Source organism: Castanea sativa, chromosome 1 (assembly GCF_040712315.1).
Source record: "Castanea sativa cultivar Marrone di Chiusa Pesio chromosome 1, ASM4071231v1".
In the NCBI taxonomy this organism is placed as follows: Eukaryota; Viridiplantae; Streptophyta; class Magnoliopsida; order Fagales; family Fagaceae; genus Castanea; species Castanea sativa.
The window spans coordinates 65,438,291-65,455,703 of NC_134013.1; the positions used below are offsets into that span (position 1 = coordinate 65,438,291).

At 32.3% G+C, this 17,413-nt stretch overlaps 2 protein-coding genes across 2 annotated transcripts; one reads left to right on the plus strand and one right to left on the minus strand.

The window, feature by feature from the left end:
* Nucleotides 1-8,439: 8,439 nt before the first annotated feature.
* On the plus strand, nt 8,440-8,931 carry LOC142632344 (uncharacterized). The gene has a single exon (XM_075806777.1). The coding sequence runs from the start codon at nt 8,440-8,442 to the stop codon at nt 8,929-8,931; it is 492 nt and encodes a 163-aa protein (XP_075662892.1).
* Nucleotides 8,932-9,601: 670 nt separating this feature from the next.
* Nucleotides 9,602-12,354, minus strand: LOC142638536 (uncharacterized). The gene is made up of 5 exons (XM_075812564.1): nt 12,040-12,354; nt 11,620-11,717; nt 11,128-11,466; nt 9,959-10,064; nt 9,602-9,857 (listed from the first exon to the last, which is right to left on the minus strand). Exons 1-5 carry the CDS (start codon nt 12,285-12,287, stop codon nt 9,776-9,778), a joined length of 873 nt encoding a protein of 290 aa, XP_075668679.1. The 5' UTR covers nt 12,288-12,354; the 3' UTR covers nt 9,602-9,775.
* Nucleotides 12,355-17,413: the final 5,059 nt, after the last annotated feature.

Here is a 17,413-nt window from a genome sequence, read left to right on the forward strand (position 1 = left end):
CACCTATAATAACCTATCACTTAAAATTTCTTAATTTTTAATGTATTTGTGCATCACACAGATATTATACTAGTTTAAAGTAAAATCATGTCATTAAACTCCCGTTAGTTTAGCCCATATCTAATCTATTGCATTATAATATTTATGTTGATGTAACTTTGCTCTAATATTTTTTCAATATGATGACAATGAGCAGGCAACACAGACAATGGCATTAGCTACAAAGGAACTGATCATCCAGATTTTTATATTTCATTCTGCAAATTAAATAAGCGCGGTTTGGGGTGTTGCAAGGGGGGGTTATGCGCCTCTGACAGACTAGAATGTGATAAAACTTGCGGCCCATTTGGTCCAAGACCTCCTTCATCGCCATGAAACCCCATCCTCTCCTCATGATGAGTTACCCTCCAGTTTTATTATCCATATAAGTCTATTATGAAGTAAAGGATTGTAAAGGATGGAGGCTCCTAAATCCTACCCCTCACCAATGAGTTGTTTGTGAGGTAAAAATTATGCAAAATATATGCATAAACCTTATTATTATTCCTTTGTTTTCAAAAAAGAAAGAAGTAGTGAATTTGGGCTCCTCCCTTATCGTATCAGTATACAGAATTTTTTTTTTTTTTGGAGCTAAAACGATAGTAGTTTTGTAATATTTAATTTACCGAATTAAATATTAGAAAACCAATCACAAGATAAAAAAATATAATAAAAAAAATCTTAAAATATCATATAATATGATATAATACATATAAAGTTGGGTTCTAAAAGTTGTAATTGCACCAATAGGATATTTTACTTATTTGTCACACTTAGTGTTTTTATTTTTAGTAACAGTCTTTTATAGCACATAACTATATATATATATATTTTGGGTTCATATCAACTTTATAATAACCAATTGTCTCTCTACCTGTCTACCATGTCTTAAACTTCCTTTAAAGCTTGGATATCAATGGCAATTTGGGTCACAATGGATCCATAAAAATGTACTGGAACTCTACTCATGGGTTTTTCAACACACCATCCTTACTTGGAATAAATATACTTTTTCCTAGTAAGTTATAAGAGCTCTTATCAATAAATAACTATTAATAATTATCATAATTATCAAATTTCATATTTAATAATTCATATACAAACAAAAAATAAAATAAAATAAAAAATGAGTGTGAGTTAAAGAGGTTATAAGCTTATGCTGAGTATCCAAGAGTTAAGTCACTTGAATATACACCACTGTAAATTTCTTTAAGACATTCTCCCCCTCTCTCTGAATTTTTGAAAATTCTTTTTTATTTCTATAGATTTAGAAAAAGAATTTCGTGATGTTAAAATACTTAGTATTCTAAATAAATAAAAAACAATAATAAATACACATTAATGACTACCATTAAAAAATAATAAATGCACATTAAATTTCATAATAAGTATCATAAATATATATTTAATAGTTCCATATAAAAAATAAACATAAAAAATACCTATTAATAACTACCATAATTATCAAATTTCATATACAAATACAATCATAATAAATAGTTATTAACAACTATTATAATTATCATAATTCATATTTATATATAGAGTAAAAATGAGAAAATATATTTTTAAAGATAAAATCATTTTTATTAAACTTGATTTTTTTTCAATTGATATCTTGTGTGACTTTGCACTCTTTCTTGACCCAAAAATAAATAAAGGCAAAAATCCAAAATTAACCCTCTAACTTTCAGCCTTTTTCATTTCAGTCCTCTAACTTTTAGTTTTGTCATTTCAGTCCTTTAATTTTTAGTTTTGTCATTTCAGTCCTTTAATTTTCAATTTTTGTCAAGTACCCATTTACACTGATCCATGCTACATCAACCATTGGTGGTTGTCATCATGTGATCTGGTTTGATATCCATGATGTGCTTGTTTTCTGAATTAAGACAACATGTATAGGCTTCATTGGAGCTTGTTTGGCTTTTCATTGGTAGCTCCTTGTATGTTTCATGACCTTTTTGGTCATATGTTGAGGCAATATACAAAACTAATAAAATACCCATCGTGTTTCTGGGCTTGGATGATCAACGAAGCTTTCTGAAAATATGGTTTGGCTGCATGACTTTTGTGGCTGTTAAAATGCACCCAAATTTAATTAAGCTCCTTTATTTCTCAGTTAGGGTTTGGGTGTCATGTTCTTTCTTCTTTGTTTTCATTTCAGTTTGGGTGTCGTGTTCTTCTTTCTTCTTGGTTGACGTTCCCCTTAAATGTTTTTTTTATAATTATTTTCTTTTAATTCCAACATTTATAAAAAAAAGAAGAAGACAAGAAGTTAAAACAGCGTCGTTTCAGCACCCTTAACGGCAGCAGCTAACTAAGCTCTGACAGAATATTAGATTGACAAAAATTGAAAGTTAGAAGATTGAAATGACAAAACTGAAAGTTAGAGGACTGAAATGAAAAAAGTTGAAAGTTAGAAGGTCAATTTTAGAATTTTGCTAATAAAAAATATACTATAAAATAAGAAAAAATAACAAGAAATTAAAGAAACAATATTTGAGTGTTCCTATTAAATAAGTGTTTTATTTTGGATTGAACAATAAATTTTCTTTAGCCACATGCCTTAAAAATAAAATTATATATATATAAGAATCACTTAAGAATTTTCATGTATTTTTTCACAAAAATTAATGAATTTGAATGGGACTTTTATAAAATTTGTACAATCTATTTGTAATCTTGTTATTATTAATTGTATTAGAAGTAGTTTAGAACCACATAGGAATTTTCATGTAATAATTTCAAAAAATTAATGAATTTAATTAGAACTTTTATATATATAAAAATTATATTATATTCTATTTGTATATGTTATTTTCTATGAGACACTACGATTTTTATTTTTATGTAACTTAGAAGTTAGAAGACTATATTTCTTAGGGGGGCGAATTCATATTATTTTGGGAAGTCAAACTCATAAAAAAATTTATTTATGCGAATTTACGTATATAAAATAATAAAAGTTTGTGGGGCCATGCCCCCTTAACCCCAATGTAACATTGTCCCTGATTATAGACTGGCAGTATATAAACCTGATATGGTTCTCCAACTAAGATATGAATATGACCGATACTTCTCTTTCTTTAATATCAATGAAGATAAAGAGTATTGCATTTCGTTGGGCTCTATTCTGCGTTGCCTTTGCTGCTCTCTTTGCTCTTCATGAATGTAAGTATGTCAATTTCTCTTTCATTAATTCTTCATCACATTCATATATATTGGTTGAGTCAAAAAAAGAAAAAAAGAAAAAAAAAGAAAAAGAAAAGCTAGGCCAAGCTATAACATATGACTAAAATGCAAAAACATCATCTAGAATTTGCATCAACAGCAAACACACCCCATATACTTTCAATTTTGTGTTTTTGAATCCTGAGTTTATTCATTATAAAAAAAAATGGTTCATGAGTTTATTATTTACGGATCCACTTTATTATAAACTAATCGCTAACCCGTGCTATGCACAGAAACTTACCTATTTGTGAGGTAGACTAAAATAATTTTATAAAAAATTTAAAAAATTACATCATTGCATGATTTGCTTTTGTATAACTTCAATTTGTGTTACAATTTGATGAAGAAGTCGTTACTTAAACGTGCAATGGCTTACAAAAATTTATAAAATAATAATTTTATTTAAATATTATACTGACATGAAAAATTATGAAAGCTTCAGAGGTTTCGATTTGCAAATTTGGAGATAAATTATCAATATTTGAGTTTGAGTTTGAGTCTAAGTTTAAGTTGGACTTGTTAGAGAGATAGAGTTTCACTCCTTATTAAGTTTGGACTAAACAAAAATAATTTTATTTAAATAAAATGATATTTTTATTTAAATATTGTGCTGATGTGAAAAATTGTGAGAGCTTCAGAGGCTTTGGTTTATATATATATATATAGATAATTCATTTAATAAAAACTCATTTTATTAAAATATACTTTTATAAAAATGAATTAAAAAATAAAATATCACTTGGCTGTTTCTCAAATTATTATTTTTAGTTTAAATATAAATTTCAATAATTTTTTTACCATTGCTGAAAAAAATTGGTTGTTGATATCTTATTTTAGAAATATAAACATGAAATAAATCTATTACATCAAAATAATAAAAATTAAGTTAAGAATTAGCAAATTATATATTAATTTCTAAAATAAAAAAAATTAAGAATGAACAATTTTCATACTTTATCAAATAATATCACTACAAGGTTTTTTTTTTTTAAAGAGTTGACAATAATATAAAAATGATACTAAGTAGTATTCAAACTTAGGCAAGAATGTTAATATGCCTTTAATTATGTTTATTTTTTATTCTAAAATAATATGCTTATTTTTAAATGCATTCATATGGCCATGGTATTTATTAATGAGGTTACGAGCTTTTCATATATTAAAGTTCAACTCAGTCATAAATTCAAATTAGATTCTAATTGTAGTATAATTTTGTAGAAAAATTTCCTTATAATAGAACTATAATTTGATGCCAAATGCCGTTAGGCTTTAGATTACAATGCACTTCAATTTCATGCCAAGTGTTATTCCAATTATACTCTAATTTTGTATTTATTATATTTACATGAAAAATCATATATCTAAACTTAGAATTGGAAAATATAAAACGTCTCAATTCAAATTTTTTGAATAAAAATACAATCATTTATTTATTTATTAATATTTTTAATTTAATTTTGATTCCTCTTAAACGTCTCAATAATTTTATGTTTTAATATAGTAAAGTTTACATACTATATACCGTGTTTGCGCAAAGTGACTCATTGTATATTAAACTAGTATCATGTTCATGCATCACACAAACATAATACTAGTTTAAAGTAAAATCAGGTCATTAAATTCCTGTCGTTTAGCCTATAGCTTATCTATTGCATTATAATAATTATGTTGATGTAACTTTGCTCTACTTTTGTCAATATGACATGAGCAGGCAACCAAAACAGTGGCATTAGCTACAAAGGGAATGATGCTGCCAATTTAGATGGGAGGGCTGCTGCAATTGGGGGCAGCAAAATATATATTTCATTCTGCTATCCAGCTAAAAACCTCATGAATGTGTGGTGTTGCAAGAAAATATGCTACCTTGACAGAGCGCAATGTGATAAAAATTGCGGTCCATTTGGTCCACCACCTGTAAAAACGCCATGAACCCCATCCTCTCCTGTGTTTGCTTTCCAAGTTTATCTTGTATTACTGATATTGAGACTTTGCGTGAACCTAATAAAGTATTAAATTAAAGAACAAATTATATATTTAGCTCCTAATCTTTGCAGCATGTGTTAATTTGGTCTCTAACATTTATGTCTTGTGTCAAAATGGTTCATGTCATTAGGTTATAGGTGAAAAATGTTGACATGACTAATAGCCCAAATAAAAAATTATTCTCATGCCAGCTGGACTGCCAAATGGACTAAACAAAAAACCCAATCCACATGTACAAAATACTTTCAGCGGTGAACCTCCTGACTTTTGGTTTTTTTTTTTATTTAATTTTTTTACATATAATAATATTTTGTAAATTTTTTTGTTTTGATCACCCTAAATTGAAATTTTGAACCCTTAAATAAACCCAATAACAAATCAATTCAACACCAACATGTATCTTGGCATTTAATTTCTATTTATATAAAAAAAAAACAACAACAAAAAACCAATTTGATCTAAAATCTGATATAAAAAAAAAAAAAATAGCAAGCCTAACAACAAAAATTAGTAATTTGTTGATCTTAAATCTCTAGAAAAAAATAATTAAGTGGGCAGTAAAGTGTAAATAGTAGGAACTGCTAAACTGGGAAGTGGGAAGTGAAGCCAATTTTTGTTTTATTTTTAATGATTGTATTATTGCGTTGAAATCTTGATAGATTAATGCAAAAGACACAAAAAAATTATTCTTAATAAATTATAAAGACTATTAAGTTGTCAAAGTTGAGTTGAATTGTTGAATAAAATAATTAAAAAGAGTTAAGATAAAAACTAATAAATAATAAATTAAAATATTCTAAGCAATAATAATTAAAGTTCACTTAAAAATCATAATTAATGACTTTGTTATAATAGTAAGAGACAATTGATGATTTCCAAGATTTAATTTAATTTTTTTTTTGGAGAAATACCAAGATTTAATTTTAACAACACTAATCTTCAATATACTAAGGAACAATATGCTCAATAAACTTATAGTCTATCCTTTATTCTCTTGCTGTATTACAAATAAATTTTTTATAAAGAAATCACGTAAATCAAAAGATTCATCTCCTATCTAAGATTTATTATTTAAAAGAACTCATGTTCACTTGAAAAATATTCATTTGAATCATAGATTGCGAAAAATCTCATCTTGTCATCCTAATAATCAAGATGAAATAAGAAAATATTCTTTACAAAAAGGTCATTGTCAACTTCATAAATTTGAATGACCTCCTAAAAAATATGTCTGGAGCCGCCAGTGAATACTTTCAATCTATTTTTCTTCTCTTTACACTTTCTCTAGAAACAAACACTTGCAAAAAAGAAACTCATAAATCGTAACCAAGAATTAAACTCCAGCCACCATGAAAATCTCATATTCTTGGCAGTGTGTTCAGACTTTAGATGGCAAAGCTTCTATTTTGTTTTTTTTATTTGTTTGCTTTCTTCATAAAGATTGAATTATACTGGATTGTTATAGTGTGCGTTACTGTTAGGCACTATGCTCTTTGAAAAAAGTTAAAATCAAATGGCCTGTTTTGGGTTCTTGGCTTTATTGGATGCCAAGAAAATGAGGTTTTTTTTTCTTGTTGGCTGGGGTTTAACATAATTCCCCTTCTGTAAGCGATCATTTCCAGAGAAACCATGAGAAAATGAGATAGAAAATGTGTGTTGTTTACACATGGATTGGGTTTTTTTTAGAACATGTGGCATTAAATATGGCATCTTAATTGGCACTAGAATAATTTTTTATTTGGGCCGTTAGCCCCATCAACATTTTCTATCCATAACTTAACGGCATGGACTCTACGCTCAACTTTTTCTTAGAGGCCTTGACAACAAGCATATGGTTGTGTGATAATTTGTGTGTGATACTTGGGATGATGTGTGTGTGCATGAGTGTGCCATTTTAGGAAAAATATCTTATGCGTTTGATGTACAAAACTTATGTGAGATTGATATGTGGACCCCACATATACGCCAGACGTATAGAAGATTTTCATGCCCTTTTATCTTTTGTTCATTTTAATGAAATCACCAACAACTATTAGTTTTCTTAGCGCGATTGGTCACATATGTTTGACTGATTTTATTCTTAAATTAACTAAAGAAGGTCCTAAGAGCTCTTGAGCTAAATAAAAATAAAAATAAAATTCGAAGCAGAGGACATGGACTCAGGAGCTCAATTACGTATGGAAAATGTGTTAGGCACCCCACAACGCGCATCTCTCGATGGTAATTGGTTTTGAATACATTTGTATGACTCACTATATTAGAACGATAACTTGAATATTTGGCATGAGATTTTGGGAAAAAGTTTTTGGAAATTACTTTGAAGGTAAGATATAAACGCAATAATTAATTAATTGTTGGAAAAGTAAATTACATTTGATATAAATGCTATAACCTTAAATTGAAATTTATTCTCCAATATATTTTTCTCATGCAAAATGACTCTCGACCACCCATGACGATGACAATGGGTCGTCCCCTCCCTGCTTCTTTTTTTTTTTTAATTTAAAATTTAATTATTAATAATTTTCTTTTATTATAGAGAATCAAAAGACATTCCTCATTTATTTTTTTAAAAACAAAAGACATTCCAAATGATCGTGTAAGCACAAACATAAAAATTATAATAGTGCTTATGAACCTTGATAATGTTAATGCTGTTTAGTTTTTACTACCAGTGTGAGAAAAACAAATATCCTGATTTTTACTGAAATTGCATGCAAGGAATGAGATACATTGCAGCGCATGAAGGTGTCGCATCCCCTGAGTTTTCTAGGAGATCATAATGGTACACCGCAGCACAATCTAAATTCAATCAATGTACCATCAGAAACAAGTGGAGCAAAAGAAGAAAGAGATAATTATAACCTGAATAAATTATTTTCATTTCTCGTAACCACACGGTATACCAGGAGGTGACTCTTGGAGTTGCTCTTCAAAGGTTCATGTATAGCCCAACTTACTTTGAATGTATCCCATAAAACCAACCTACTATATCTTGGAATTCTAGCATTGCTACAGCCGAAGAAGCAGAGTTATTTAGCACTAGATGATAAGAATGGATTGGTTCATATCATATAACTATAAGTAGACACCACTGACCACTTGTCTTGTGTTTACAATGCAATTTAATTTAGTTTCTCATTTTCTTCTATCCTTAGTTTTTTCTTCTCTTCTTTTTAAGAGATGTCCAAGTCTTATACATTTAACTTAGGAGCCAGAGACATCAGAACAACTGTCATAACCCATGAGTCAGCGCTGGAAGAAGGCCTTAAGTTTCTATTATCTACTTTTAATGTAGAGGAATCAGAAAAAAACAATGTAGGTCAAAACTTTGAGAGAGTTGTGGGTTTGGATACAGAGAAGTCATTCAGTTCAACTAGTGATGGGTTAGTCAGTGACAAAGTTGCATTGTTGAAACTATGTTCAGAAAATGATTGCCTCCTTGTCCACCTTACACTCTTCAAGAAAATACCCACTTCCCTTGCCAAGTTTCTTAACCTTTCAGATGTAACATTCGTTGGAATGAGCATCAAACACAACCTCAGTGATCTTCAAAGGGATTATGGGGTTCAATGTAGGAATGTGATTGAGTTGGGTCCTTTTGCAGCTGCTGTTCAAAAGAAGCCTATTTTAAGTGCTTATAGTTTGCCAGATTTGTTCAAGTTTGTTTTTTAAAATCCAAAATGGGAAAAGACTTTTGGTAAATCTACAAATGTTGCTTTAAGTGATTGGGATTTGGGGTACCAGTACATTAAGTTTGGAACAAATCTGGCATGCTAGTATAGAAGTCCATGCAGCCATCATGATTGTGAAAGAACTAATCCGATACCACAGTTGACAGAATTAATCCGAGGCTTTGGCCAAGTTTTCAAAGGAAGGAAGTCAATGACATGTTGTTGTTGTTTGTTTGTTTGTTTGTTTTTTTTTTTTTTGGTTTTTAGTTAAATATTGGTCTGTTTTTGGATGGTTTGATTGTGCATCTATGGTTGGGCACAAAAATTGGCACAACATAATGTTAATGAATTGATAGTTACCTATTCTAATATTTTGTATATGATCAAAAGATTGTTTGTAGCCAAAGAGCATTCTACTCAGGAGCCAGATAAAAAAATACTTCACCTTGCAGAACCCGATTGGTCACTTTTTAGTTCCATTTGCTCCTATTGTCATTTCCAAATAATTGCAATCAACATCTATTTACTTCATCCTAGCCTATCTAAGGCGATCCCATCCCTAACCTCCTCAGTTTAATTACATTCTTACATGGGTAGGATTTTCGATTCCCTAACCAAGGAAGTATGTTCAAAAAGTGTACAATTAAAGGGGGAACAAGAGGAGAGAAAAATGCACAATTAACAGTAACTCCATTAAATATAATGCTAACAAAATTTTAGTGTATAGAGTAATTATTTATATTATCTTCATACAAGCTACTGAACGAAGTTAATTTAATTGACTACAAGGGGAAAAACTTCATTTTGCAATGAATTACTGGCACCTAAATTCTGTTGAATTAAGATTAATTTATGTGATTCTTCTTACTCTTCTTCTGCCTTGAAGCAAAACTACTGGGTCCAATTTCTATGGACATTCTTTTTGTCCTGCATAGCCAATAAAAAAAGGATAAGACCCACGGTAGCGAAAAACATTGCATGTCAATGAAAAATAAAATGATTCAGATACACATGATGAGGGAAGATACCGTGTAGGGAGTTCTTCTGTCTCCTGCTCAACCTCTTCAGCTGGACCATCTGATAATAATGATATGCCTTCTTCTGTCTCCTGCTCGCCTTCTTCAGCTGGATCATCTGATAATATGATATACCATCAAATTCAGTAAAAGAGAGAGAGAGATTTCTAGAATTCAATACACTACCTGAAAAAGAAACTTTCATAAATGATTTGCAGTGGTTTGGCTATAGGCAACTGGAAGTCAAACAAAATATGCTCTGATGTTATCCAGACAAAGATAATCAACTAAGACAACTTCACATTGGACTAGATGACTTTTAGCAACAAGTGAGCCAATAAGCTCTAGGTCGTGGATTCAAGACATGGGTGGTGCGTACAACTTACCAATCCTAAAATGAATAAATAAATAAACAAAAAATATAAGCAAAAGCAGGGATGAGAAGGATGTAATGAACAGGGTTAGACATATTTCCCTTGAGCAAGTATACTGAGCAGGGTTAGACCACAATTAACTTTGCCAAATATGTCTAGCATATATACAACTAAGTGACCTTGACTTTGTAAGTTCTCACTTGGAACTTGGAGGAGATTGATTGATGTAATGAGTTCTAGTATTCTACCATAAAGAAAGATTATTTGGCCATGTAGTTGCAGCAAAGTCATTAGAACTTACTTCCAGAATTTGATGAAGACACAAGTGTTCATCAACTTTTGAACCTTTTTTTTTTTAATAAATTTTTTATAGTAAATTTTGGCCCCAAGGGGAAGGGAAAGGGGAGATTTATATTAATGACATCTGCTTCATGAGATGTGGTCCCCAATAGATTGTGCTACCCTTGTGATTATTCATTAACTTTGGAACTTTTCAAAGAATCATGCAGTCATTTCTCATTGTCTGGTTTGGCAAGATTATTTCTAAGTCCTTATATTCATCATCATAATCTTTTATATCCTAGCCTGTTCAACAGAACTATTTTCTTTTTTAGTCTTGCTCCCAATTCAACAATGAACAAGTCCAAACTAATAGACAAATGTTTGATTTACCATCCAAAGTACTTATCAAAAAAAAATTTACCATCCAAAGTAATTTACGTGAAGGACCATTATTCACAGCATGCATAAGTAACTCATCTATTACAAAGTAACATAATTTGAGTTTGAAATAGAGGCAAAACATACCTGTTTCATTAACCTCATCACTTTCCTGCCCTGACTCTGAACCAGAACCCCATCGATCTCCTCCATCATCAAAATCCCAACGATCTCCCACCGGAGGCATCCAGAAATCATCTTCTTCTGCATCACTGTCATTATCAGACATATTTCTAACTTCAGAGATGATCTCTTCAACTTCCTTCTCCTTCTCCTTCTCCTTCTCCTTCTTCTTTTTCTTCTTCTCCTTCTGCTTCTTCTTCTTCTTCAAACCATCTGTACTTTGCTTTGAAGCCTTTTCAGGCTTCTGCTCAACTTTCTCTTCTACTGTTCCATTTGAGGTTGGCTTCTCTGTTTCCTTTTCCTCTATTAAAGAAAGTCCATATTATAATCTTAGGCAACCTTGGAACATATAATTTATTAAAACTTGAAAATCTAAAGGCAAATACTTAAATGGTTCATCATGATAACTGATCATAAACAATCACAACGAAAAGAACTGAACAAAAAAACACAAACCTAGTTTATTGAGGAATCGTTTCCCATTGATGTGCTTCCATATATGTTCCTCAGACTTATTAATGGCATCCCCTGTCAGCTTACATATCAACTTTGAACTACAAAAATGATCAAATGGATAATGGCATCAGCATACCCACAAAAACCAAAGTAAATATCTAGAATACTAAACTTCCAACATATATGGATCAAACTAAAAACACAAATGCCCAATATAAATTTTCACAAACCCATATTCAATTTTTTCTTATTAACCTTAATTCTTCAGAAAAAGAACACAATCAGGTTAAATTAACCAATACCCATTTCAATTTGCATTAAAAAAGAGAGAAAGATAATAGCTTTCAATTCAATAGCTCAAAATAACAACATGGGCTTTGAGAGAGAGAGAGAGAGAGAGAGATGGGAGCTTTTTGGTACCGAGAGAGAGGGTCTTGCTTGAAGATATTGAGAGGGGGTTTGTTTTTGGACAAAGCGAAGTCTATGAGACCCAGACGGCACCGTTTTGAGTTAGAGTAGGAGTCCTTGTCTTTGGAGAGCATTTCGTGACCGGTCTCCACGCACTTGAATCGGCCATTATCGAGCTTTGTGAAGCTCGGTGCGCCCAATAGGCTCGCCCCTTCCTTCTTCGTCTTCGATGCCTTGTCTTCTTCGCTGTTCGTCGCCATTGGTACGGTGCTGAAAAACCCTAGTGTTTGTGTTTTGAAAAGGGAAGCTTTGTATGTATGTGTTAGGCGTAGCAAAACGACATGTCGTCTTGAATTACTTTTTATTGTCAAAAATATATTTTTAGTCGCTGAAATTTGAAAATATTTATTTTTGTCCTTAAATTTTGTAATTACACCAGATTAATCCTTCCATAACTTTGTAGTTATAATTCTTGGCTTCTTGCTTATATGGCAAAATTTATATTAAAAAATCACACAATGGTTTTAGTCTCTATTCATTGCCATTTGAAAAACATTGTTAAATCTCTTAAATGTAGTCATTTTAAATAATTTTTAATACTATAAATGTGAAAAGAAGTCATTTTATTTATATTTTTTTTAATGTTTTAAATGTGAAACAATGTTGTTTTAGGAGATCTTATAGCATTTTCCACACATTGATAATGTTGTCAAAGTGAACAAATTTAAATGATAAAATTTAAACTTAGTGGATTAAAATAAAAATTTAAACTAGTCGCAAACTCACGTGATGCGTGAGAATATATAATTATTTTGAAATATAGTATAATGTATAATTTATTTTCTAAATTTTATTGTAAATAATTTATTTTTCCTAAAAATTAAATAATTTCTAAAAGTAATTTATATCTTTCTATTTTTATAAAATTTAATTTTATAATCTTTGGTTTTTTTATTGATCTTATTCTTTTTTGAGGTGATTCATATTCTTCTAATTATTGTTATTATGCATTATATTTTTCTAATTTATTTTTGTACAAATAAGATTTTTAATTTTCAAATTTATTATTCAATTTTCTCATTCTTTTAGAGAGATTATTATAATAATAAAAACTTATTATATAATTAAAATTGATATTACTCAAATAATTGATAATACTTAATACTCTTAACTTAAACTTGTCTTTTCTCAATCTTAAGTAAGTATATCAAAGTAGGCTGAAATAGACCAAAATGGACTGAATGAATCAAAGTGGATTGAAATAGACCAAAATGAACTAAGTGGACCAAAATGGACAGAAATGAACTAAATTAGACCAAATTGGACTAAAGAGAACGAAATTAAACCAAATGCTAAATCGTAATTAGTAAACAATTAAACATAACTCAAAAAATAAATAATAATTATAATAATAAAGTGACGTAAGACCATAATATGTGAAGCAACAATTAAGCAATATATCTTTTTTTTTTTTTTTTTGGTTAAGAGGAAATTGCATTAAACTAAAAAGAAGAAAACAGTGTCTCAAGACAAAGCCTGTTTAGATATAACCCACTAAGATCAAAATCTAATAAACTAGTGATGTCCACAGGCGGACTATCAAAGATAACAAAATTAGCGGCTAGATAGCTACCCTTATGGGCTAAAGCATCCGCACATCTATTCGTCTCACGGTAACAATGTCTAAAACGCGTTCGGGGAATCTGTGAAATCTGGCACCTGCGATCATCCATAAGAGAGGATACAAATAAATTGGCATAATTCGGGTTACTCAAAGCATCCACAATAGACTTAGCATCTATCTCAATTTCAACGGCAGAGAAGTTACGGCTAAGACAGAGATTCAAACCATCACGGAGGGCCCAAAGCTCAGTAAGGAAACAAGTAGTCACCCCCACTTTGCGAGCAAAACCCACTATCCAATTCCCAAGATCATCACGGATCAGGCCCCCTCCTCTTGCTATACCTGGATTGCCAAGTGAGGAGTCATTAGTATTTAACTTTACCCAACCCGAATCTGCTCTAGTCTAGCGAACAGGTCTTGGGACACGGATGGGAATCTCTCTGGTAGGGCCAGCGTAGAAAGAATATTCCAAAGCATACCGAATGATTTCATTTGCGAGTTGTGGGTTGGGCCTTTGGTTCTTAAAGACAACCCGATTCCTATGCTTCCAAATTATCCAAATAGCAAAGAGAAAAATTGTGCTCCAAGGTATATAATGTTGATCGAATAACTGCTGCTTGGTACCATTCTCTTGAAGCCAGTCAGTGATGTTGTTGGTAAAGAATTGGTTAGCAGTGCCATTGACGCCCAATTGAGACCAAATAGGCTTCACCACTTCACAATCTCGGAGTGCATGTAAAATGGATTCACTACCTGAGTTACAGAGGGGGACATCCAAGCTCAGTCAGGAATCCTCTCCTAGCCAGGCAATCCCTTACCTCGATGCTGTTATGAAGACATAACCACACAAAAAACTGAATCCTAGGAAGAGTCTTTGCATTCCAGATCCCTTTACCCCCAAAGGTGGAAGAACTTACCTAATTAATTGCTATCTTGTACGCTGACCCGAGAGTAAACACACTGTGCTCCGACTGCTTCCAAGCCAATTTATCACTTCCTCGGGAAGCCACAGCAAAAGGAATGGCCTGAAGCTCAAGCTTTATTGAATCTGGGATCTCAAAAGAAATTGCTAACCAGTCCCACCCATTCGCTGATACCACATCCCTAACCTTCAAATCAACACCTTCACGAGGAATAGGACCTTGAATGATTTGCCTCAAGGGCCCAAACTTTGTGCAATTATCGTCCTAGAAGCTAAGACTACTTTCTTTGCCGATTTTCCATCTCACCCCCTTCTGAAAAACTACTAATCCCTTCTTCATAGCTGACCAAATTCTCGAACAAGGAAGCTTATCTCTGTTTCTAGAACTTACTCTCCGAGCATTGCAGTACTTCCCCTTAAGCACTTTAGCCCAAAGAGAATCACCTTCAGTTTGAAATCTCCAATTGAGCTTAGCTAGGAGAGCCATATTCCTACCCCTTGCCGATTGAATCCCCAATCCACCCTCCTTTTTTGGTTGAGTAACTTTTTCCCATCCGACCCAGTGCACTTTCCTTTCCGTGTTAGATGAACCCCACAAGAAATTCCTATTAACTCTATCAATCCCTTCGATGATTTTACCCGGGAGTTGATTGCATTGCATGACATAATTAGGGATGGTTGAAGAAACATGCTTAACAAGCACAGCTCTATCGGTTAAGGACAACAAATTTTCTTTCCAACTTGAAAGCTTTTGCTTCACACGGTCCAGAATAAAGTTAAAATCCTGTGTCGAAGACCCCGGGTGTTTTAAAGGAATACCAAGATACTTTCCAAGGTTGGGCGTTGACTAAAATCCCAGAATATCACAGAGAGACTCCCTAGCTTCACCATCAACATTTGGGGAAAAATATACCTTCGACTTTGCCCCACTCATTGATTGCCCGGATCTACTACAAAAGTCATGGAGAACCTCTTTGATCACCAAACAATTTGCTTGGTCAGCTTTAGCGAAGAGGACCTGATTATCCGCAAAAAAGAGGTGAGAGAAAGCCAATCCACTCTTAGAAGCCCGAATTGGATTCCATCTTTTCTTGCTACATTCCTCTTCAATAAGCTGCCTTAGGAATTCCATGCATAGAATAAAGATGTATGGAGATAACGGGTCACCTTGCCTGATGCCTCTAGAGGGATAAATAGGATCCAAGGTCCCCCCATTGAACAAGATTAAGGTGGACACTGTAGAGATACAACTCATAACCAATTTTATAAGACTTTGAGGGAGATTAAATCTGTTAAGCATAAATCTGATGAAACTCCATTTGAGCTTATTGTACGCTTTTTCTAGATCAATTTTAATTGCCATGAACCCAGTCTTACCCTTTTTCCTACTGATAGTATGAATGAGCTCTTGGGCAATGATAGCATTATTTGTTCCCCTTCTACCTGGCACAAATGCGGTTTGAAGCGGCGAGATGAGATTGCCAAGCAGGGGTCTCAATCTAGCCACCAGAATTTTTGAGACTATCTTGTATATCGTATTGCACAGGCTTATTGGACAATAGTTGCTGAGAGTTTTTGGTCTAGGAATCTTGGGAAGAAGGGCAATAAGGGTCCTGTTAATTTCCACAGGAACTTCCATATTAGAAAAGATTTTCTTAACTGCCTCCTTCATTGAGGTGCCCACGATGAGCCAAAAACGTTGGAAAAAACTGCATGAAGCCCATCTAGGCTAGGGGCTTTGAACGCTTTGAGGGACCAGAGCCCATTCTTTATCTCTTCTTCGGACATAGCCTTATCAATACTATCTTGGTCCTCATCAGTAAGACGAGCTTGCCAGTTTGACGCAGCAGGAATCTCAAGGGTCAAATAGCTGAGAAAGGATGTATAGAGCACCGAGAATCCATTCCTAATAACTTCCTTGACTTCCATCTCATCATGCACCCATTCCCCTTCTTTGGACATGATTGAAGTGATAGAATTTCTCTTTCTTCTCACGAGGGTGGACACATGATAAAATGAAGTATTCCGGTCCCCAGAAATCATCTAGTTTACCCTAGACTTCAGTGCCCATAACTCTTCCACTCCAATTAAGCAATATATCATTTCTTCTTCTACAGCTCAAATTTTTAGCGATACGTGTCCACATGCCATCCTAAAGATGTCTTAAAGAAAATGTGAAACAACTCTATGGCAGTTTGATTTCATCATAGAGGGTTTTGGTGTCACTGCATCATGGGCTAACATAGTTGGACACTCTGATTGCTAACAAAAAAGTACATTGATTCTTATGCAAAGCATGTTTATTGTCCAGAATTATAGGCAAAGCTTAAAGTAAAAGGAGAAAATACATCTTTGATTGCTAATAACCAAAAAGTTTTGACATTGAGTCTTATGCAAAGCATGTTTGTTCTCTATAATTATAGGCAAAGCTTGAAGTAAAAGCAGAATTTATGGTAGACAAAGATAACTATTGTTCATGAGCATGACTTTGACAAATTTGATTCTGAGTAAGTAAGATTTGACATCACTTATTATGCAACATTACCAAAAGTCTGCATCATTAATCATAATCCTAGGCAGATTTCAAGGGAAAAGGTGTAAAGAATGAAGAAGTCGGCCAACATATCTGACCCTTTAAAATGTGTTTTATATTGGTGAAATAAAATTAATAAATTAATGAAAAAATTATCATATTGAAAAATAATTCCTAGAACTCAAGTTAACTTCCTCCCTGCCACTTAAAGTTTGAAAGGAAATGTTAGTATATCTTTGTGAGCCTTTGATTATGACGAAAATCAAGGAATATTAATAACTTTTGAATACAGAAAAACAATGATTTT

What these genes read in the sequence shown, in the direction of transcription:
- LOC142632344 (XM_075806777.1), top strand. Translation starts at nt 8,440, where the DNA reads ATGTCCAAGTCTTATACATTTAACTTAGGAGCCAGAGACATCAGAACA.
- LOC142638536 (XM_075812564.1), bottom strand. Translation starts at nt 12,287, where the DNA reads ATGGCGACGAACAGCGAAGAAGACAAGGCATCGAAGACGAAGAAGGAA. An exon ending in AAGCAAGACCCTCTCTCTCG is followed by an intron (nt 11,718 to 12,039) that starts GTACCAAAAAGC and finishes TCATTTTTGTAG; the next exon opens with TTCAAAGTTGATATGTAAGC. An exon ending in ACGATTCCTCAATAAACTAG is followed by an intron (nt 11,467 to 11,619) that starts GTTTGTGTTTTT and finishes TTTCTTTAATAG; the next exon opens with AGGAAAAGGAAACAGAGAAG.